Consider the following 22979-nt stretch of genomic DNA (forward strand, 5'->3'; position numbering starts at 1 on the left):
GACTGTATCAAATGCCTTACTAAAGTCTAGGTATACCACATCCACAGCCTCACCCTTATCCACAAGGCTCGTTATCCTATCAAAGAAAGCTATCAGATTGGTTTGACATGATTTGTTCTTCACAAATCCATGCTGGCTGTTCCCTATCACCTTACCACCTTCCAAGTGTTTGCAGAACACCGTCTAGGACAGGTTTAATATGGTACTGAGGTTTTATATCTTGCAACCTTATTGTACCACTGTCCATAACCTGACAGTGGAAAATTATTGCTGGCATCTTTTTCTCTTCTCCCAGAGTTATGCATTATTTTCCTTTCTCACTCTTTAGTATAACGTGTGTGCACGCGCTATTTTAGGTCATGTCTAAACTGTGGGGACTATATTGGCATAGCTACGGTACCATTGCTGTGCCAGCATAACCCCATAGATAGTATCAACTACATTGATGGAAATGACCTATATAGTCTAGCTGCTAGCACAGTGCTGAAGCAGGGAGAGGGGGAAAGGATTGCAGGGACCAAGGGTCGGGAGGTGTTGAAACGTGTGGGCGGGGTTTTCCAGTGGCGTGAGGGAGCAATGGGCGTGTACATAGGAGAGGCTTGCATGGGGCAAAGTGTGTGTATGGGGGTGGGGGGAGCTTGCAGGGCAGGAGGGGTTTGCACGGGCTGGACAGTATACGGGGGAGAGGTGGGAGCTGGGCAGACTGTGCAGGGCGGGAGGGGGTTGCACTGTTAGGGGGTGTGTGTTCAGGGCGGGATTCAGGAGGAGTTTGCACGGGCTGGAGAGAGTGAGCAGGGCTGGAGCGGGTTGCACTGATGGGTGTGTGTTCAGGGCGGGATTCGGGAGGAGTTTGCACGGGCTGGGCAGAGTGTGCAGGGAAGAGGACTCGGAGGTTGCACCGGACGGAGCGGGAGTGGACTCGGGACAGTGAGGCAGCGCTGGGGTCGGGAGCGCTGCCTGCCGCAGTCATGGAGCCGAGCGCGGTACGAGGGGCGCTGTGCCCGGCGTGCAGTGCAGGCTGCGCTCTGTGGCACCTGCTCCCACCCCTCTGCAGCCTGCCCCCGGGCTGGGGCTGTTTGAGAAACTCCTGGGAGCGCCGGTCAGCGGGGGGAGCCGCGTTAGCGCAAAGGAGCGTGGGGGTGGGGGCAGTAATGGAGGCTGGGGCTGTGAGGGGGATGCTCAGTTTGTGTGTTTGTCTCTTGTCCGGCACCCGCAGGTTCTCAACATTTCCGAAGCCCCAGATCCTCCTCACAGCCTCGCCTCCCCGGGAGCTGCCCACCGCCACCCCGTCCGTCCGAATGATGTGGCCATAATATTAACGTGCCCAGGGCCACTTTCTCTGTGTCCCTTCGAGGCTGGAGCATTTGATGCACTAAAACAATGACTGAGCGAAGGCTGCCTCTGATGTCATTTACAATCTGTTTTCGTTTTTTTAGGACCTGGCCTTGCTGATTGCTGTGGTTGTCATTGCCGCGACAGCCTTGCTGTTAGTTTTCAAGGCTAGGAGATCCCAGAGGAAGAGTGATCCCATTACATTACAGGATCCACACACTAAGTATCCATTGCCATTGATAAAGAAAGAGGTGACCAAAGCCATTTGGTTTGTTCAGAATCCTGCCAAACTGCTCTGTGAAGATCACTTAGATTGTGCAGCCTACACTTTCTAAGGGAGGAAACATGGTCTAATGACCACAACCAGACTGGAGTTAGATCTGTGCTCTTTCCCTGGCTCTGACACTGGTTCACCGTGTGATCTTGAGCAGTTCAATGAATCTTTGTTTTGTCTGTGTCCATATCTGCAAAATGAAGACCCATAATGCTAAGTTATCTCACAGGAGTGTTGTGAAGTTTGCATAATTAGAGATGGACTCAAACACAGATCCCCTCATCTCTGAAATTGGGAGTGGAGGTTTTAAAATTTGAACTTGGATCCAAAGAGTTTCTGTGGTAATAATGGGCTAGCTCAGAACTCTGATATGAACATCCCTGAACTTTGGGATTTCCAATTGTGAGTGTTGTGGTTTAAAGGCACGTCTATACTTAATGTTTGTAAAATGTTTTGAGGTCCTTGGATAGAAAGTAAAAAAGATTATTTTTTAGTATTAAACAACCCCTTTAAAGTATCTCCATGAGTGTTCCAATACAATTTTATCATCACCCTTGGTAATAAACATTTTATATGGCATCCGGATCTTGTATCTTCCCTGTTCCTTGAGTGGGTTTACTTAAGACAGGATTCTCTGTCATTAAGTATTTAAAGTATTTGGGGAACATCTCATATTCATAGTTGCTACTGGAAATGTCTTGGAATATTTTTCTAGATGTTGCATAAATTTGGTTCCTAAAACATAATGCAAAAATTAGCGTTTACTTTAATTACCCCTTCAAAAGAATAAGTAATTGGATTTGTTTCTTTGGATGCACAGTTCTTAATCCAGAGGCATATCTTTCTTTAAATACACTTAGAATTTGCATTGGTGGGAAGTAGGAGTTACACATTTACATTAAGGAAGGCATGCCAGTTCTGTCATAGATCAGGAAACGTCAGAGGTACAATGAGCATGCATGTTGATTAGAGAAAATCTAAAGATTTTTGTTGTAAGACTGCAGTTGTCACAATGTCCTTAATCAGGAAAAATTGCCTTCCTGTTGGCTTCGGGGGAGGGGAGAGGACTTCAAGATTTGGCCCTTCATAACCAGGCTTAGAAAAAGATGAACTGTTAGACTTCCCTGTCAAAACTGTTTCCGTTTTGCTGCTTGGATTTTGGCTTGCATTGTAATGAACAGTAGTTTCACCAAAGAATATTGTGCTGTTTTCCAAATTCAGAGGGATACTGTACTGTCTTGTTAATACCATGTTGTTTATTCTCCATCTCTTTGCTTTCCGTCAGGAGATCAGCCACGATACCAAGAAATTCAGGTTTGGGCTTCCGTCGCCGGATCATATATTAGGGCTACCTATAGGTAAATACTGAAATTCTTTCCTGGGATGATTTTTATTTGTAAATTTAGGATTTTGCCCTGAGGTGTTTTTTTTGTTTTTGTTTTTGTTTTTAAGCGTTGTGAATTTGGGGCTCAGGAAGGTGAGGTATTAAAAACTCCATCTAGAGGCAGCCATGGTACTGCATTGTTGGACAAGCTCTCTCTCTTGTATAATACCATGCTACAAGAACCATAGATTAGTACTGGCAAACAGGAAAAGGAACGGAGGCCATGTGGATATCTGTTAGGCTGGGAGCAGCAGCAAAAACCAAATTACTGTTCTTTCATTTTTTCATACATCCCAAATATAGGGTGACTCATGTATTAAACCGAGCCCCTTCACAAATATACATTTGTAGGACTTTCTCCTATACCTGTAGGTTATATGTGAAGACACATGGGTAGAGTCTGCAGCATCTTGTTCTAACCATGGGCCCAGCCACTAGACCAGAGAAAAGGAGATGTGACACTAGGAATAGTTTGATAAAATTGTATCCCCTCTACTGTCTAAACTGCAACAAAGCAAAAATCTTCTGTCCAGTAGAAATAGTGACTATTATCTATATTAGTTTTTCAATAATAGGGATCTAGAATTGTAGATTTATACATGGTATTGCTTTATTGGCATGAATTGGGAAGAGCCACAATGGGCAAAGTGTTTTTTCAATATCTGAGGTGGCCCTGGAAGAAATGGGTTAGGGTCTGTGTACTGGTAATGTCAAGGTGTACAAAACAGATGGACAAAATAGCCCACATGACATAGTTCAGCAATTTATTTCATGGTTGTAAAAGGAATTTATGCGATTGCATAAATTTATCCATCATAACATATGGTGTGTGTGTGTATGTATGTATGTATTGCATACTTCTGATGGTGTTATGATAACCATGGATTTTGTAAATATACATATTGAAGGATATAGACTAAATTCTCAACAATAGCATTTATTTGATTAGACTTAAATGTAGTGAAGAATGTTTCTAGGGTTGTATGAGTAGATGAGACATAACTTCTGTATGCCAACAGGATTTGCCTATCGTGGTTAGCTTCTAATGTTTTTATTGGAGTTATTGTATATATTTAGATTCCTTATTTCCCACTCCATTCTTTTTATTTTCTCTTCCCCAGTCCTGAAAGTGATAATTAGATTGTAACTCTTTCTCCCTAGGCCAGCATGTTTACCTCTCTTCCAAAATCAATGGTAATCTTGTCATCCGGGCCTACACTCCAGTTTCCAGTGATGAAGTAAAAGGTTATGTTGACTTAATTATAAAGGTAAATATTAGCTGCCTTAATGTAGACAAATAATTTAATCTAACTGGACATGTTCACTATCCAAGTGTAGAAGGCAATGCTTGCCTTAGGAAGGAGAGGATTGGATTTCAGTGACATTTAAAGTGATGCTGTCAAACACTGTAGTTTATGCCCAAAATTTGACCTTTCTTAAAATACGGTGATTTGATGGCAAAAGTCCTCCAGGTTAGTATTTATTTTAAAGTGTATTTAGTGAGCCTGGAAGGTGCTGGGTATTAGACATTGAGAGTGAAGCCTATTTATCTGTTGAATAGGTACAGCGGGGGACACTGTATATTTCTCCCTACAGCTCCCTACCAATGCCTGTCCTTTGAGAGGGATGTCTTTTTGGTGCCTCATTCTTTAGGGATGAGAGGATGATTGATACAAGGCTGCCAATTGTGATAGCAGTTTTTATGATGTGACACCTGGCTGTTAGGAATTTGAAACACCAGCTTATTCCACAATGTCCTTTAAATGATATAAATCTCGCTAGTAAATCTGCCATCACAACTCTGAGAGCGAGAAGAAAACAATAGTCACTATTTCGGCACAGTATCCAATAAAATGGAGTCAGGAGCTCTTCCCTGCTACTTCTTCAGCAATGATTAACTAAGGACTGTTCTTCCTAAAACTATGCTGCTGCCATTGATAGAGTTTACATGTAAGTAGAAAATAAGTGACAAGGTGCTTGCTAACTTCAGCTTCACTAGAGAAATTCCACCACACCTCTCTAAGATTGGAAGTTGTTCTAATAAGATTATTATTTGGAGAATGCCATAAGTGCAGAGTGCTCTACAAAATGCATAGAAAGACAAAAGGCCTGGTTGAGCTCTCACACTGGGATAAATTAAAGTCAGTAGTTACACTAGTGTAAAATCCGTGTGAAATCAGAATCCGGCGAAGGTTGCCTTCTCCAAAAGCTCAGATGGATAATCAATGTGGGGCCACAGATCAGATGCTTTAAGGCTGGGGACCTAATCTCGGAACTGGAAAACTTTGGAAATTAAAAAAAATTTCATGGGATAGGAAAACTGTCTTCAGCCCATCTCTGTTTATCATGGGAAGGCTTCAAAAAGAGGTGGGTTTAAAGGAGACATTTGGAGGAGGAGAGGGAGCATTTGGTTGCTGAAACTGTGGGCTGTGCAGAGAGTAGAATAAAATAAGGTTTGAAGCTAGGATGGGGAGGAGACAGGTGCAGAAGGTTATGAAATGAAATGAGAGCAGAGATGGAGGCTGGGGAAATGATGTGCAGGGCCATGAGAATGAATGAGGAGCCTGAATGTAATGAAGAAGGAGAGAGGAAGCCCTTGAGAGGATTCTAGGTGCAGCAGGAGTGGAAGAAGAAAAGCTAGTCGGCATCTACTCCTGGCATGAGCACGAGGCCCTCGTTTTCCACAGTGAGATTCTTGTACAGAGTTCAGCTTTAAAAATGTGCTGGAATTGATTGTTGTTAGACAGGATGGGTAGAGAAGTAGATAGCCTTGCTTTGCTCTTACATTGTGGAGAAGTATGTTACAGCCTGCACTTCTATAACACACTCTTTACGAATCTGTCTTGCACATTCCCCAAACCATCTATGGTAATGCAGCAATCTTAGATTGTTTTCTCCTTTATTTCCTTTGTGATGCTTGCATAATTGAAAAATGGACTTGCAGATCTTTGCATAAATGGTGCAGTGTCATGAAAGAATGTTGCATTTTCTGATTCAATGTTAGAATCCTGGAAGATTTTGAGTAGGAGTATTCATAGGATCCTTTCCTGGAACCTTTCAAGCTAGTGTGGATTGTAGAGTGCACTGTGGTTTGGTCCCTGGACTCCTGAGTTTTTCTAATCCCCATGCTAATGCTGACTCTGTCTGCCTTTGGGCAATCCACTTTCTCCTTCTGTTTGCTCCTTTGTTTCTGGGTTTCGCTCTTGTTCTGATTCCTCGTGTTGTGAGAATTTGTTAGTGGTTTAACATTTGTAAAGTGTTTTGAAGGTGAAAGGCAATATTTAAGGCAATATTAATCGCTGGACTTTATGGTGGAGCCCTTTTGAACGCTGTGACGTAAAAAAGGAGCTCCTGCCATTTTCTGGAGGGAGAGTAGTGATGGAGGTGACTTGAGACTGGTGTTGCAGAGGTAGAGGGATATAGATGCAGTGATTAGAGTCCACATGGACATTCCCATTAGCTACACTGCCTGTTATGGATGGAACAGCAGCAGCTGCATGAAGCAGCATTTTGCTTATTGCACTGTGGTGGTTTCCAGTTACAGTGCACAAATGAATACTGAGAACAAGAGATTTTCTGGGTCTCATTTCAGGTGTCCAGTGTATTATGCAAGATGTTTTTGAGAACACACTATTGCCATCTGATAGCTAAATGGTGAAACACTAACAATTGTTGTGTTTTTTCAGGTCTACTACAAAAATGTCAATCCCAAATTCCCTGAAGGCGGGAAGATGTCCCAGTACTTAAACAGCATGACTGTTGGGGATACCATTGACTTCAGAGGGCCAAACGGGCTCCTTGTATACAAGGGGACAGGTATTGTGATGTTAAAATGGAGGGAGGGGGAATCTAGTTATTTTCAAAAGCAATTTAAATCTTGAGGGCTTTCCAGATTGGGACACTGCTTTCTTTTGAAATGAAATGGCAAGAAGAGCCCCAAAGTTCTCCTCTGGGAGTTCTCGCCCAGTGTTCTTGACTAGCGCCTGTTGTAGTGTGACCATGTGGGGGAATGAGAGCTTTGTACTTGTCTGGGAATGGGATGACTGCGACTGTTCAAACACTTGCCCTCGTGTCAAGGGTAATTAAATCCACTCTTCTCTATTGATACATTCATATTGTTTCGTATCACTGAGAAAAATGTATTTGAAGTAGTTGAGAGTTTTTTAATCTTTGTGCCAGATGCTCAGGCTGCAAATCTTAAAGTGCTCCTCTGGGAAGCACATCCTTCCTGCTCTGTACCTCCCTGGCGGCAAGCCAGCTTGCCCTGTTTTAAAACAAGCTTGTCTTGGATAAGGATCTTTCGGAGTGAGAGGGACTCATGTGTTGAGGGACTCTCACATAAGATGGTTGTAAAAGAGTATAAGGGATTTTGCCCTGATCTTGATTGACTGGGACTGTACACCTAAAACTTCCATATATTTCAGTGGCAGCTCTAGGTGCTTGGCACTTCTCAGGATCAGGCCCTTTATTAGGAATAAAGTACAAATGAGTCTTATTTTTTGGATGGACTCAATGAGCCACATAAATTACAAATCCACACACGTTTCTGTTGCACTTTGATTGCTATAGACAACAGCAACTCTGCAGCATTGGTTACAAATCTGTTAAATGATTATCAGAGTGTGCATTTGTAAAGTGTTCATCATGAGGCTTTCTGTTTGACTCTTGGAGATATGTGGCATCTGAATTGAGTTACAAGCTGTGTCTTATTTTTTGATTACCCCAAAGCAGCGGTATCCACTGGTGTACAAAAGAAGTTATGTAGCTTTTTTTGATCCCTGGATACTAGGGGTCAAGGTCACATGGCCTTTAGGTCAATGCCAAGGGTTTAATTGGATTCTTGTTAGCTATATAGGTATCTAGAGATGAATAAATTACTATAATAAAAAGGGCCTGATCTGAGTGTGCAGAACACTAATATATTTAATTGCTGTATTCGTTGCAGGGTCTTATGGCTCAAAGCTCTTGATCTGTTAATGTTTTAGTGCAAGTCTGTTGAACACTAACGTTATAAAAGGCCAGATCCTCAGCTTTTCTCCCATGCTGCAAAGGGATCATAAAGATGACTTAATTAGCCTCCTGAGGATTTCCTCAGGGGAAATCCCTGGGTGACAGTTGCTGCTATTCCCAGCTCTCCGTGTAGGGTGTGTGGCCACTGTGCTCCAGCAATCCACAGCTGCAGGATGACCTTTTGGTGCATCTAGGTGCAGTTGTTCAGAGGAGCCTCAAGGCTATTCTAAATTATGCTTGTGGCTAAACTAGTCCTTGTCCAGCAGTGAGATTGGAGACTACAAAGGGGGCATAAAGCCACTTTTACCATTTCCACCTTGGCCTGAGCTGAGCACAGCTTGGCCAGATCTGAAGATCTGTCCCTGTGTATCAGGTTGCCAACTCCAACAATTGGACTTCCACAGCAGTTGTATCCCTTAAGAACATAAGGACAAAAACAGCCATACTGGGTCAGACCAAAGGTCCATCTAGCCCAGTATCCTTTCTTCTGCCAGTGGCCAATGCTAAGTACTTCAGAGGGACTGAATAGAGCAGGCAATCAGAGTGATCCATCCCCATGTTGTCCACTCGCAGCTTCTGGCAGTCAAAGGCTAGGGATACCCAGAGCATGGAGTTGTATCCCTGACAATCGTTGTTAATAGCCATTGGTGGACCTATTCTCCATGAACTCACCTTATTCTTTTTTGAGCTCCATTATAGTTTTGGCCTTCACCTTTGCCTGTCCCCTGGCAATGAGTTCTACAGGTTGACTGTGTGTTGAGTGAAGAAGTACTTCCTTATGTTTGTTTTAAACCTGCTGCCTATTAATTTCATTGGGTGACCCTTGGTTCCTGTGTCACGTGAAGGAATAAATAATACTTCCTTATTCTCTTTCTCCATATTGTTCATCATATCCCCCCTTAGTTGTCTCCTTTCCAAGCTTAAAAGTCCCAATCTTTTTAATCTATCCTCATATGGAAGCTGTCATATACCCTTAATCATTTTTGTTGCCTTTCTCTATACCTTTTCCAATTCTATTTTTTTGAGATGGGGTGACCAGAACTGCAAGCAGGATTCAAGGTGTGGGCATATCATGGATTTATATAGTGGTATTATATGTTCTGTCTTATCTGTCCCTTTTCTAATGGTTCCTAACATTGTTCACTTTTTTCACTGCTGTTGCACATTGAGCATTTTCAGAGAACTATCCACAATAGCAACAGCTAATTTAGATCCCATCATTTTGTATGTTGAGTTGGGATTATGTTTTCCCATGTGCATTACTTTTCATTTATCAACATTGAATTTCATCTGCCATTTTGTTGCCCAGTCACCCAGTTTTGTGAGATCCCTTTTTAACTTTTTGCAGTCTGCTTTAGACTTCACTATCTTGAGTAATTTTGTATTGTCAGCAAATTTTGCCACCTTGCTGTTTACCCCTTTGTCCAAATCATTTATGAATATATTGAATAGGACTGGTCCCCAAATGTATCCCTGGGGGACACCATTATTTACCTTTCTCCATTCTGAAAACTAACCATTTATTCCCCCTTTGTTTTCTGTCTTTTGTCTTTCTTTTATCCCATGACTGCTTACTTTGCTTAAGAGACTTTGGTGCGGATTTTCTGAAAGTCTAAGTACACTATATCCACTGGATCAACCTTCTTCTCATGTTTGTTGATCCTCTCAAAGAATTTTGATAGACTTGTGAGGAATGATTTCTCTTTACAAAAGTTGTGTTGACTCTTCCCCAACATACTGTGTTCATCTGTGTTTCTGATAATTCTGTTCTTTGCTACAGTTTCAATCAATTTGCCAGGTACTGAACTTAGGCTTACTGGCCTGTAATTGTCATGATTGCCCCCAGAGCCTTTTTAAAAAAATTGGTGTCACATTAGCTATCCACGAGGCATTTGGTACAGAAACTGATTTAAGTGATCGGGTACATACCACAGTTAGTAGTTCCGCAGTTTCATATTTGAGTTCCCTTAGAACTCTTGGTTGAATGCCATCTGGGGTCCTGGTGACTTATTACTGTTTAATTTATAAGTTTGTTCTATTATACTTTATTCAATTACCTGTAAGTTTTGAATTTTTCTTCCAGGTAACTTTGCTATCAAGCCTGACAAGAAGTCTGAAGCACACAGAAAGTTTGTAAAGCATCTTGGGATGATAGCTGGAGGAACAGGTGAAACTGTTATGCTGAGGGTAGGAACCTCGTGAGAGAGCAAATAGAGGTTTAGAGGGTTGTGATGATTATTGAGACATTTTCTGTTTAATTTATTTTATGACTAAAAGTTCTCTCTCCATTATCAATTGAATCTGTTGCCTAACAGTGCTTTCTTTGATACGTGGATGTAATATTTTAACATTCCATTTGATTAAAATGAACATATTATTTTAAAGTGTTCATCTATGTATTTATGTACTGAACATTGTGGATTTCCTCTTTATACTAATATTCAGGGCAGGGACTGTTTTCTCCTGTTTTTACGGTCCCTGGACAATAGGCTCCTGATTCTGATAGCAGATGTGGGATATTGCCACAGTATTAATAATCATAACAATACAGAGAAAGAGAGATCTGGTCTGAGCTCACATGAGTTCTGTCCTGGTTCTTAAACTGATTTATCATGTGATCTTGGGCAAGTCACTTAACCTCTCTGAGTCTGACTCAGCCTCTGTACAATGAGGTTATAATATTTACTTTATCTATCCTACCAGAGTGTTTATTATTTAATGTTAGTGAAGCACTAGGTAAAGTGTTACTTTGTGGCTTTTTTGAGTAAAAAGAAGAAACTTTACACCTGACATGGATCAGAAATTGGGATATTATGGGCCTGATCTTGTGGCTTCATGCAGACAAAACTTCCACTGAAATCTGCTTGCCATACTGCCTGATAATGCAGCCTTCGTGTGAGCTAAAAGGAAAAGCTCATCTATAATTGTCTTTTGTTTTGAATAGGAATAACTCCGATGTTGCAGCTGATCCGTCACATCACAAAGGATCCTAATGATAATACAAAGTGTTACCTCCTTTTTGCTAATCAGGTAAGTATGTTGTGTCACTTGTTTGCCCTCTTTTTTTACCCCAGGGACACTATTAGGAGGATTTTGAACTGGTGATACTGTTGTGATATTTAATTCTGAAAAATTACTTCCCTGAATCACAAGATTTTTTTCTTGATCTGTATTATGCATATGTGCCACACAGTTACGTTAAAGCATGTGGTCCTAGTCCATATATTTCACATGCAGAACTCCCTTTGATTATCAAGGCTGCTATGTGATTTGCCATGGTTTATTTAAAAACAATCTATATAAAAAGTTACAGGAGACATTACGGTTTATTGCATCTGCTCTCATACACTGTCCTGAGTTCGGTTTCTTTTGTTCTTAAACCAACAAAAAGGAAAAAAATATCCCTAAGAAATCATATTAGTACAATGTACAAAGAGTTTCTGCATGTAAAACTGCCAGAAGCCCCGAACTCCTGAACTGAAGTTTGTGGGTGAAATCCTGGCTCCATTGATTTCAGGGATGTCAGGATTTCACTCCCTGTTCTTAACTCTCACTGTTACACCTAGGCACTGCCATGTTCGTAATATGCGAAAAAACCCACTGGTGGGGAGACCAAGACTAATCTGTGCAAATGGATTAAAGAGTTTTAATCTTGATTCTGAATTTCCTGGCATTTGGCTGTTTAACTATTTAACACTCGTATCAGCTAGGTTGCTGTTTAATAGTAAAAATAAATCAGATTTAATCTGGATTTACAGTGAAGAAAATTATAAACTACCATATGCTTAAGAAAAATTCAGTTTGTCTACTGACTTGATAAATGAGGAAAACTCTGATTCCTTCCTGCTGAAAATAAAGTAAGTGCCATGTTAGTCCATGTTACCGTGTGCACTGATATGGTCTGGTGACAAACAATCCCCCCCCCCCTTTTTTTTTAAACAGACTGAAAAAGACATATTACTGAGAGCAGAGCTAGAAGAGGTAGCCAAGAATCACCCTGATCAATTTAAAGTGCGGTATACATTGGACAGACCTCCTCACGGTAAGTTACTGGTTTTTGATTTTCTTCTGTCCTCTTTTCTGTATCCACAAGTTTTTCTTCCTACTAATATTGCTACAATATCCAGCCATCCATTCCTATGGTATCTGAGCACTCCTAGCAAACTTACTAGTATCTGACAACCTTACCAAAGCAGGGAGCTGTTCTGTAAACCTTAGAAAACAGGAACTAATAATTAACTTCCATTGAATGGTGCAACCATTACCTGTGGAGCTTTGGATAGTGAAATGAAATGTTTATCATTGTACTAGTAGGGTAAAGTGTCACTTTCTTGGACTTCTCAGCAAAATACACAACTCTGCTGCTTTGTCTAGTCTGTGTCCCTCCCTCCTCATTTCGTCAGCAGAATCATGTTACCTTGGCATCGTCTCTGCTTAGTACTTGCTATGGGCACAACAGGCAAACGTACAAGTGCTGCTTACAGTAGGTCAGTTTTAAATAGGGTGCAACTGCACAATACAAAGACAAAGAATCATTTGTGGATTTCTATGTAGTACTGTATTGGGAGGGAAAACAAAAAGCTAGAGCTTGAACTCTACTGTATCTAGCTCACAAAACAGTGAGCCAAATTAATGGCTGGTGTAAGTGATCACAGTTATGTTGATTTTAAATATTTGACTTCAATGCAGTCAGACCTAGGCTGTGTCTACACTTAAAGCAGCATGGGTAGATGGTGAAGCACTACTTAAGCGAGTAAAGACATGCCAGAACCTTAGGGTATATCCCCTACATGGCTTTTTACATGCCCAAGCAGTGCCTCTCATGGCAGTGTCCCACTGCCGGAGCTTTTCCCCAGGGCAGGGGAGAGGCAGCAGGGAGAATGGCAGCTTCTCACTTGTGGAGCCTTTCCCCGCTGCTTCCCTTCTGCTAGAGCCTTTCACTGCCATGAGTAGGTACATGCTGCAGTGCGAAGCAGCCTGCTTTTCACTGCAGCTTATTGCGTACCCTACTTGCTGCTGCTAGACAAGGCTGTACTTAACAAGGGGTGGATGTCGTCCAGGGTTTTGATCCTACCCTTGTCAAGTGCCTGCTTACAGTAATGTGGTATTAATGCTGATTCTATAGGGATATTTGTCAGTGTGTGTGGTTGGTGTCATGTTGAGGGGCAGGATGGGGACCTTTAGTGTGAATATATGTTTGAATTGTTGTAAGGTACTAATGGTATTCCTTGTTTGTTTCAGATTGGAAGTATAGCTCTGGCTTCATTACTGCAGACATGATTAAAGCATACCTCCCTCCTCCAGGCAGAGAGACTCTTATTCTGATGTGTGGGCCTCCACCTATGATTCAGTTTGCGTGTCAGCCCAATCTGGAAAAACTTGGTTATCCCAAAGATAACACATTCGCTTATTAACACTGATGCAATGCAGTACATCTCATTCACATGCAGAAATAATCCATTTGCTACAGCACTTTTAGAACAATGTAAGTTGATTGCAATTTTCATAGTCATAATTAAGGGTTTTATTGAACAGCTGAGTAGTTTTGTTCTGCCTCTGTTACCTTGAATGTTTTTAATACTGAGAGCTTAAGTAATAGTCTTTAAATATCTTCTATTAAGCAATAAGACATGGAGATGCATATCTGGCTAACTATAATATGGAGAGGGTGTTAATATACAAAGTTAAAGGCCAAATGATTCTAGCTACCCGACATTAAGTTGCCCTGAAATGTTCTGCCCTTTTTTTGCTATGAGATAAAATTTGTATCCAACGATACGGGGGGGGGGGGGGGGGAGAAATCAGTTTGTTTTATTAATTATATACTTGGGTATAGCACTGACATTCAGTAGCCTACAATTGTCTTAAATTCTGAACCTATTTCCTAACTTACGTAAGGTTTGTGTGACAAGACTCTACATGTAATCCATTCATTAAAATGTGAATAAATTCATTTCTTTCCTGTATGAAAGAGGGGATAAAGAATACAGTAACTCCTCACTTAACATTGTAGTTATGTTCCTGAAAAATCCAACTTTAAGTGAAATGTTAAACAAATCCAATTTTCCCATAAGATTTAATGTAAATGTGGGGGGTTATGTTCTAAGGAAATTTTTTGGGGCAGACAAAAGGCATTATATACTGTACAGTATACTGTGGGTGGAAGGTGCCCCTGGCTTACCCCACACAGGCACAGCCCTGTGCAGACAATGAGGCAGGCAAGGATGCTCAGAAGCACCTTGCGCAGCGGCAGCTTCCCCCCAGAAGAACAGGCGCCGACTTTGCCGGGGGATGCGCCAGGCCTGCCTCTTCCATCCCCACTCCACCTCCTCCCCGGAGCATGCCATGTCCCCACTCCTCCCCCTCCCTCCCAGCACTTCCCTGCTGCCAAACAGCTGTTTGGCCGTGCTTAGGACTTTCTTGGAGGGAGGGGGAGAAGTGGAGACACGGCCCTTCTTCACTCCCTCTCAGAAAGTCCTAAGTAGGAAGCGCTGGGAGGGAGAGGAGGTGGAGAAGAGGAACTTGTACTATGCTTCCTTGTAAAGTCTTTGCTCTTCCATAGAATCCTACAAGCAATGGACAGAGCAGGCACCCAAATGACATTATAAGGAAGCATTGCACAACTTTAAACGAGCATGTTCCCTAATGGAGCAGCGACAAAACTTCGAAACAACATTAAGCAGGAGGACGTTAAGTGAGGAGTTACGTATTTCTTAGGAGTGTGCTGCCATAAAACAGCAAAGTAGATTAAGAAATCTAGTCTGGGAAGAAATTGCAGTAGCTCAGGGACAGTGAAAGTGCATGAAGAAATTCTCATGACTGCTCATACTGTTTTGTTAAAATCTTCATTTTAGAGTGAAATTTTATCTAAAATTTAATTTTGGGGATTCAATGTTAACCTTCATGCTGAGTCATTGAATGTTATTCAGGTATATATACTCTATCATAAGCTGGTTTATTTATAAGCTGACCCCCCCTCCCAACATGGATAAGTAAAAATGGAAAATTTTTATGACCCATTCATAAGCTGACCCTATAATTCAGGGGTTGGCAAACTTTGGCTCCCGGGCCATCAGAATATGCCGCTGGTAGGCAGAGACGGTTTGTTAAACTCGAGCGTCCGCAGGCACGGAGGTAAACCTAAGTAAACAAAGTGTCCCGACATGCCAGCTGCTTACCCTGACAGGCCAGGACAGCAACTGGTGGGGAAATTTTTTAGGGGGGAGAAGCTGGGGGTCAGGGGAGTAACTCCTGTGACTACCCCCCACATGACATCCCCATCCCACCTTAGCTGGAGCGGGCCAGGGAGGATGTCTCTGGCCTGGCTGTAGCGTGCGCCAGCAGGCGGGGCCGGGTGGTGAGGCCGCAGCCTGCCAGCCCTGGAGCTTTAGCTGCTTCGGAGGCTGGGGGGAGAGACTCTGGCCTCCCCTCTTCCCTTCTGGCTCTCCTGCCTCTCCTTGCTCCCTCTGTTGGGGGAGGGGCTGTGTCCCCACCTCTCCCTATCTATACCTGTTCATAAGCCGACCCCTGTCTCTGATGCTTCCCTTTTTTACTAAAAAAATTCAGCTTATCATAGAATGTCAGGGTTGGAAGGGACCTCAGGAGATCATCTAGTCCAACCCGCTGCTCAAAGCAGGACCAATCCCCAGACAGATTTTTGCCCCCCTCAAGGATTGAACTCACAACCGTGGGTTTAACAGGCCAATGCTCAAACCACTGAGCTATCCCTCCTGTTTGCCAGTACTTAGATTTCTGCTCTACAAAGAGGAATTGATTGACAGTCACTGAAAACTGCATTGCTGCCTTACATTGGACTGAACTTCAATATAAGCATCTACTGTTGTTATATGTACTGTGACTGACTCAGACCAGAAGGGATATAAGAGTAGTGGAAGGCAGGTATCTCAGCCTCAAAATGAGCAGGTCTCTGTTCCCTGGATAGCCAAACAAAGGCTACTCTAGGCCAATCAGGACACCTGATGCCACTTCAACCACTTAAGGTCGTTAAGCTAATGCCAGCACCTGACCTCAATTAACTGGCAAAGGGTCAGTTAAGGCCATTAGGCTAATGGAGACAGCTGGAACCAATTAAGGTCCCACTCATACTGCTTTAAAAGCTCTCCTTTCCAGCTCTCTTGGGAGAAGCCCAGGTGAAAGGAGCTGGAGGGGAGGAATTGCTGAAGCCTGAGGTAAGGGTGAAGCTAGGAAACGGGGACCATGGGGAAGTGGCCCCAGGAATCAAAGCAGTGTCAGTGGTGAAGGGAAAGCTGTCAACAGCTGCTACCATTAGGGTTCCTGGCTGGAACCTGGAGTAGAGGGTGGGCCTGGGTTCCCTCCCTTCCCCCCCATGCTCTACAGCGATCCCCTTGAGAGGGGAAGCAGACTTTGGTCCAGGCAGGAGGCCAAACTGCGCCTACTGAGCTCTAAGGAGCAAGAGAGACTGTGGGTATTCCATCTTCCCACCTCCCATACTGGCCTGTGATGAAAGTAGCTCAATAAGCTGTGACCTTTGTCCCTGTACTGAGAAAGGGAGGTCATATTGAGGGCCTTAGTGAGCTTCTGAGGCTACTGAATCCACCTGGAAGCGCAGGCCCCACCAATCCAGGTCCAGAGCATTGTTGCAGTACTTATGAAATACTGTTCTCTCCATGAAGTACATGTGCTGTGAGCAGTTTCAGAAGTTTGCCTCCCCCAAAAGAAAATGTTTTCAGCCCTCAGCTCACAGAGAGCCCTGGTCCTTCCACACACAAGATACATGACTCATTCTATGGACCCTTAATCTTCATTGTTTTTACTATATATCTCTTCACAAACACTTTTCAGTTTGTGATTGTGCATTCACCATCTCAGGGCTGGTTTGTACGGTCTTGTGCCTTAAGCTTAGAAAGTGTGGGGCAGGGATCCTGTTTTTATTCTGTCTGACTGGAAAGTTGCATTTACCTAGTAGCACTTAATGTTTTTAATCAGATGTTTGAGACCAATAAAATTTGCTCTTTATTACCGCACTGATTAAGTCTACTCAGTCCACTATCCCAATAATAGTCATAGCAAACAGATCAAAATGCTTCAGGCTTGTAGGCCAGCTGTCTTAAAAGTTGCGATGATCCCAGTGCCACTGAGGACTGAGCCCTTTTAATACCATTTCATTTTGGAGAGTCATAGTCAGGGCCCTTTGTAAAGTTTTCTTTGCTTATGTTTTTGCCAAATTATTTTCAAGAATGTGTGTTGTTATGGATTCCAGACAGCCTGGGCCAATGCTCCTTCGCTGTTATCTGGGCCAGTTGTTTTCAAGCTGGGGTATGCATACTGCTGGGGGTACACAGAGGTCTTCCAACAGGTATAGCAACTCATCTAAATATTTTAGTTCAGGCTATGTGAAAAGCACTAGCAAAGTCACTACAAACTGAAATTTCAGAGTCAATGACTTGTTGATACTGCTCTATATACTATACCCTGAAGTGTAAGTACAATATTTATATTCCAACTTTATTTATTTTATAATTGTTTCAGTAATAGCGTGCTATGCCACTTTTGTATTTTTAGGTCTGTAAGTAGCAATTTTTAAATGAGGTGTCGCTTGGGGGAACATAAGACAAATCAGACTCCCAAAAGGGGTACAGTAGTCTGGAAAGGTTGAGAGCCTCTCGGCTAGGCTGTGCAGCTCAGAATCATCATCTTCCCTGGGAAGTGGCAAACATATAGCTGGCTTTAACTGGTGCACTGTTCACCAGCCTGCACCATGGCTTCCCTCATTCCCTGGCTGCAAGCTGGACTGCAGAGATGAAATCCTGGCCCCACTGATGTCCATGGCAAAACTTCAATAGACTTTTCTGAGGCTAGGATTCTGTCCTAGAGGAGATTTACTTGCAAAGAGAAGCTCTTGGTGTGTCTTCTCTTAAGTGTCTTTTGAACCTGTCAATTTCCCCCTCTTGTCCATTCTACATCTGTTTATTTTTAGAAAAAAACACTAAGAAATAGAACACTGCATATTTACTCATTATGATAGCAATTACTTATTAACATTTTAAAATTGTTGTATTATCATCATTTAGCTTTATAACACTTAAAGAATTCTCACTCATTTTGAGGGTGAAATTTATAACCTTTATGAAATGCAAAAGAATTGACTAAATAGATTTTTACACTTATGTATGACGCTTAGCTGTTATGGAGCATTTTTCCAGCCATAGACTTTTTCTCAAAGTGAGTATGCTCATTGAATAGATACAATAGAATAGAAACAAACACTCAGAGGTTAATAGAAATACCCAAGCATTCAGCAAGTCACTGGCAGAAATGGGAATAGAACCCAGGTATTCTGACTTCATCAGTATTCTAGCCACATTGCCTCTCTGGGTGGAGATGTATTTTATATAAAATCCCTACCCAGTACTCTGGGCATGGTACAAGTACCCTGTACTTAATGAGAGTACCCTGTCTTGAACTGTTGAAGAGCAAATGGGGGTGAATGAATAAACTTTAAAATTCCCCGAAGACCAGCTGCCCAGGCATATCTAAAACGTACTACACAGAGTCAACCTGGAATATAGACAAACATACAGCATTTATTCATTACAGTCTGATGCCCCAAAGGTCAGCGTTTGTATATCAAATAAGATACTCTAGTATTCAAATATAAGTTAACAGAACACTTAAGTCCACAAACCAACACACTGGAACTGGATTTTTAAAAATAATAATACTTACAGTATGGCCTGCTTGAAACATCTCAGGGTGCAAAACTACCCTTCTCTGCTCTGTCAGTGTACATTGAGTCAACATTCATACAAAACAAATAAATTTAATTACACATTCACTGGCAGATTAATCTAAGGTGCACAGAGTACACTAAAATAACCCTGTATTCAAACAAACAGGGAGAATTATCAAAAGTGTTACTTAAAAATCTAACTCTGATCTCTGTTAGAGGTTGGGATTTTCAAAAGTCCTATTCACTTATCAAACAGTTCTGCTGTCTCCATACATTAAAGCTTATTTTGCACAATGGGCATAGTGGAAATTAGCTGTTAATTTCTAGCATTATAGAGATTTATACACAAACTTGTTAACTAGTCTTTAGGAGAAGTCAGTTCTATGACCACAGTTCAAGTCTCACTTCCCCACTTGGGTCACACTCTGAAGCTTGTGCAGTAAGGGCTAGATTAGGCCATCTTTACTCTGAGTAATATCTTGCTCTTTAACTAGTCTTATTGAATAAGGGCCACCCCTTACTCATTCTGAATAGCACTTAAGTGAAAACAGCCAGACTTTAAGCTCTTTGAAAGAGGCATGTCTGGCATTGACATACCCTTGAGAAATATTTCCGAACATGGTCTAGCATCATAACACATAAAATAAAACCTCATTGCAACCACAAGGGATGAGAGATAACCAGTAACCCACCCTCAGACAGTGTTTAATTCAAGCCCATTATATATATTCCAAAATAAAATCTCTGTTTCAACACCTAGTCAAGATTGTTTTTGGAATTGCCCAGTACAAAATATCCTGCTGGTACTGTGGTAGTGAATGTGTATGTGGGGAGTCAACACTGTAGCCCCACTCCTGGGGGACCCCTGTTGAGGCCCATACAGCCCTGTCAGTCTATCTGGCTGACAGCTGAAGAGAAACCTTAAGGTAGAAGGGTTGTTAGGCAGCATTACATGGAAGGAGGCCTTGCAGGCATAACATCTAGCTTTTACTTGCAGCAAGCAGGACTGCCAGGTACCTCCAGCTCCAGGGGCAGCCCTCACTGGTTTGGTATGTCTGCACTGGAGCTGGAGGTATAACTTCCAGTTTGAGGAGACAATACCAAGATGGGAGGGGTTGAGGTTTGGAGGACAGGATTAGAATTCAAAATGATATTGACAACCTGAAGAAATGGTTTGAAATAGGATGAAATGTAATAAGTGCAAAGTACTACTCTTAGGCAGGAATAATCAGTTGCACAAAAACAAAATGGAAAAGGACTTGCTACGAAGGACTACTGCAGAAAAGGATCTGGGGGTTTATAGTGGATCACTAGCTGTGGGTCAACAATATAATACTGTTTCAAAAAAAGCAAACAATTCTGGGATGTATTAGCTGGAGTCTCATAAGCAAGACAGGAGAAGTAATTCCTTCTTCTCTACTTAGCACTGGAGTATTGTGTCCAGTTCTGGGTACAGGGTACTACACTCCAGGAAAGATTGGAGAAAGTCCAGAGGAGAGCAACAAAAGCAATTAAAGGTCTAGGAAACATGACCTAAGAGGAAAGATTGAAAAAAAACCAGGAGAAGACTGATGAGGAACATAAGTCTTCAAATACATAAAAAGTTGTTAAATTGTTCAACTTAACCACTGAGGACACGTCGAGAAGCAATGGGCTTAACTGAAACAAAGGAGATTTAGGTTAGACATGAGAAACTTCCTAATTGTAAGGTTGTGTAAGAATAGGAACAAAGTATCTGGGGAAGTTGTGGAATCTGTCTAAGCTGTTCTTAAAAACCTCCAATGACGACAAACACCTGTGAGGGATGGTATTTAGTCCTGCCCCAGTACAGTGGACTGGACTAGATGACCTCTCAAGTGTCTTTCCAGTCCTATATTTTTGTGATTCTATACCTGGATGATAATCAGGTCTCCAGAAAAGAACTGCACCACTACGTTTATGTCCTATTGGAGATGATAAAACATTCATCATTTGCCTTCCTTAGATGCATATGCAAGGGAGAGTCAATCTCTCGTTGTATTTCATCATTTAATTTCCTTTGGAGCAGAACACTTCTGGATTCATTGCAACACATCCTGAGATATGTAGCTCAAGTTTCTCTCTCAGCTATGCTAGCACGATGCCACTAAAATCTGTGGAGCTGCAGAGCTGATGTAGCCAATCTATACTCCGCAATAAGCTATACTAACACCAGTTAATGGCAGCAGCACTACCTAGCATTTCCTAACTAGCGACCCTTTGAATGTCACACTGGCTAGAGTTGTTTGCTACAGTTACATTAGGATAGTGCTCTACATAAGCACATATAGGAGGCTGGAATGAAGAGCGAACAGTTAAGGGAAAAGTGTAACTGCAGTAACGGTCTTTTTAAAAAAAAAAAAATTTTCACATGCAAATATTACAACTTGTTTCTAACCACATCTCAGTCATGCCAGTATGTGGAATCTATATATATTTACATTGCTTATAGTATGCTGAATGCAATTCAGGAAGCAAAGAGTCTTAGAGCAAAGGGGTTGGAGTTTATCACTTCCTCATGGTTTTCTAACCATCTGTGCTAAGTTTCACACTACATGTTAAACTGTGCTTTGTAGCTCTAGTCATTTTGACTCAAAATTCAGCGGCGCTTACTGAAGTGTTCCAGTTGTACAAGGAACTTTCATCAGTCATAAGGCAAACCATGTACTGGGCTAAAAGTTCTATTGCACTCACCTTGAGGTATCTGTAGCGAGGGTGGTATGCACCATTTTGGTATTTTAAATGTGCATTTTAAGTTAAATGAATTTTCTGCCTGTTCCACAACCACTAACACACAAAGTGCTTGTTTGAAGTCATGTGTTAGTCATTTTCTAAGAAAAGCCAACTTTTAGGTCTCTGTTTCCTTTGCAGTCTCAAACTGAAGATGGGATTGTGGGATTTCCTGCTGTGAGCAAATTTCTCATTGCAGAGAGAGCAGAGTAAGGATCTGCATGCTCTCTGCTGGCCTGTCTAAGAACACACCCACCTGCTAGGGCTTCAAGAAGGGGGAAAGGTGATCTGTCCTTTCTCTTCATCCCAATGATATAATCAGGATAGAGAAAGCAGAGACAAGGAGAGGTGCAGAGGAAGGAAGAAAGAATGAGGGATGAAGTCTCTTCCTCTTTTTAGGGAGTCTCAAAATCCTAAAGCCAATTCTATCTCTAAATCAGACCAGCTTTTTCAGCAATGGTTCACTGAGCAACTGTCTGCACCAGTGTCTGTCAGATCCCAAGATAGCATCTGCTGCACCATGAATCATATGGCATGATAGAAAGTCACTGGAATTGTCAAAGTATCATCCTCGCCACTATCATTTAATATGAAGAGGACCCTTATTCTGTGACAGAGGCATATTCTACTTATGTTATCGCTACATTGCAAGTTAATTATAAAAGTACAAAATTATAAAACAGATAATTTAGCAGGTAACAGTGCATAAATCCACTGTACAAAGTCATCCTAAATCTGTAAAGAAATCTTTTACTAGTCTTAATCATTTTCCAATTTTACCCTCTCTGGATGATGAGGAATAATTTTGCATAGCTTTTCTTAATGCCCATGTAAAAATACCTAACACAGAGCACAGGGGTATTTTTACGTGTAAGGTGTTGCTGCATAAACCTCATATATATTTTACACTTCTCAGTGGCAGAAACGCCTAAGCTATTTTCTGCATATAGCACCCAGCTTTCATCAGCCAGCTCTCTGGATACATGTGAGGTATAACAATGTTCTTGGTCATGTTCATCATCTCCAGTCTTCAAAGGTAGGTGTTAAAAATCTGCTGTCATTCAGCATTTCATCTTGGCTTAGCATATCCTGAAAGTAAACCGTATGAAGACAAGTCAGAAGTATGTTCAGTTAGATGTGTATAGCAATGCAAAGCAATCCAACTGTAATTAGATCTGATTCATTACAGCAGGAATTTACCATCTTGATGTAGCTGATTTGATTATATAAATATTTAAGGAATTACAGGTCACCTGATTATATGTAACACAGTGGGATGATCAGCATCAATGAATCTCACAGATGGGTGACATAGTGAATAAATACTTTCACATTACATGACCATAAATCAGCTGCACCAATGCAGCCATTAATTGTACACATTATGTGATCTATGTATTGGATACAGAATCAAATCCATACTGCTTCAGTCAAGTGAACTCTAAGGGAGCAGGGACAGCAATTACTTGCAAAATGTTGGAGTTACTTACTTTCAATTGGTTTTTATCAGATATAGACAC

At 41.8% G+C, this 22979-nt stretch overlaps 2 protein-coding genes across 42 annotated transcripts in view; one reads left to right on the top strand and one right to left on the bottom strand.

Moving 5' to 3' along the window:
- The first annotated feature begins 561 nt into the window (after positions 1-561).
- Positions 562-17005, top strand: LOC101932224 (NADH-cytochrome b5 reductase 2). Of its 4 annotated transcripts, none has more exons than XM_065594957.1 (9): positions 562-615; positions 1437-1583; positions 2892-2964; positions 4152-4258; positions 6677-6806; positions 10084-10167; positions 10945-11030; positions 11943-12042; positions 13242-17005. In XM_065594957.1, exons 1-9 carry the CDS (start codon positions 577-579, stop codon positions 13412-13414), a joined length of 939 nt encoding a protein of 312 aa, XP_065451029.1. In that variant the 5' UTR covers positions 562-576; the 3' UTR covers positions 13415-17005. The 4 variants fall into 4 exon arrangements, with proteins under 4 accessions (XP_065451029.1, XP_065451028.1, XP_008177135.4 ...); XM_065594956.1 differs by having other exon boundaries at positions 604-687; XM_008178913.4 differs by lacking the exon at positions 562-615 and adding an exon at positions 620-983.
- The window catches only part of PPFIBP2 (PPFIA binding protein 2), a 193839-nt gene continuing 186526 nt past the window's right edge, over positions 15667-22979 (bottom strand). For all 38 annotated transcript variants that reach the window (XM_065594922.1, XM_065594918.1, XM_065594908.1 and 35 more), the window contains one exon: positions 15667-22548. In XM_065594922.1, the coding sequence (XP_065450994.1) occupies positions 22477-22548 (72 nt within the window). In that variant the 3' untranslated portion in view covers positions 15667-22476. The remainder of the gene's footprint in view (positions 22549-22979) is intronic.

The sequence above is a fragment of the Chrysemys picta genome, chromosome 4, assembly GCF_011386835.1.
Source record: "Chrysemys picta bellii isolate R12L10 chromosome 4, ASM1138683v2, whole genome shotgun sequence".
In the NCBI taxonomy this organism is placed as follows: Eukaryota; Metazoa; Chordata; order Testudines; family Emydidae; genus Chrysemys; species Chrysemys picta.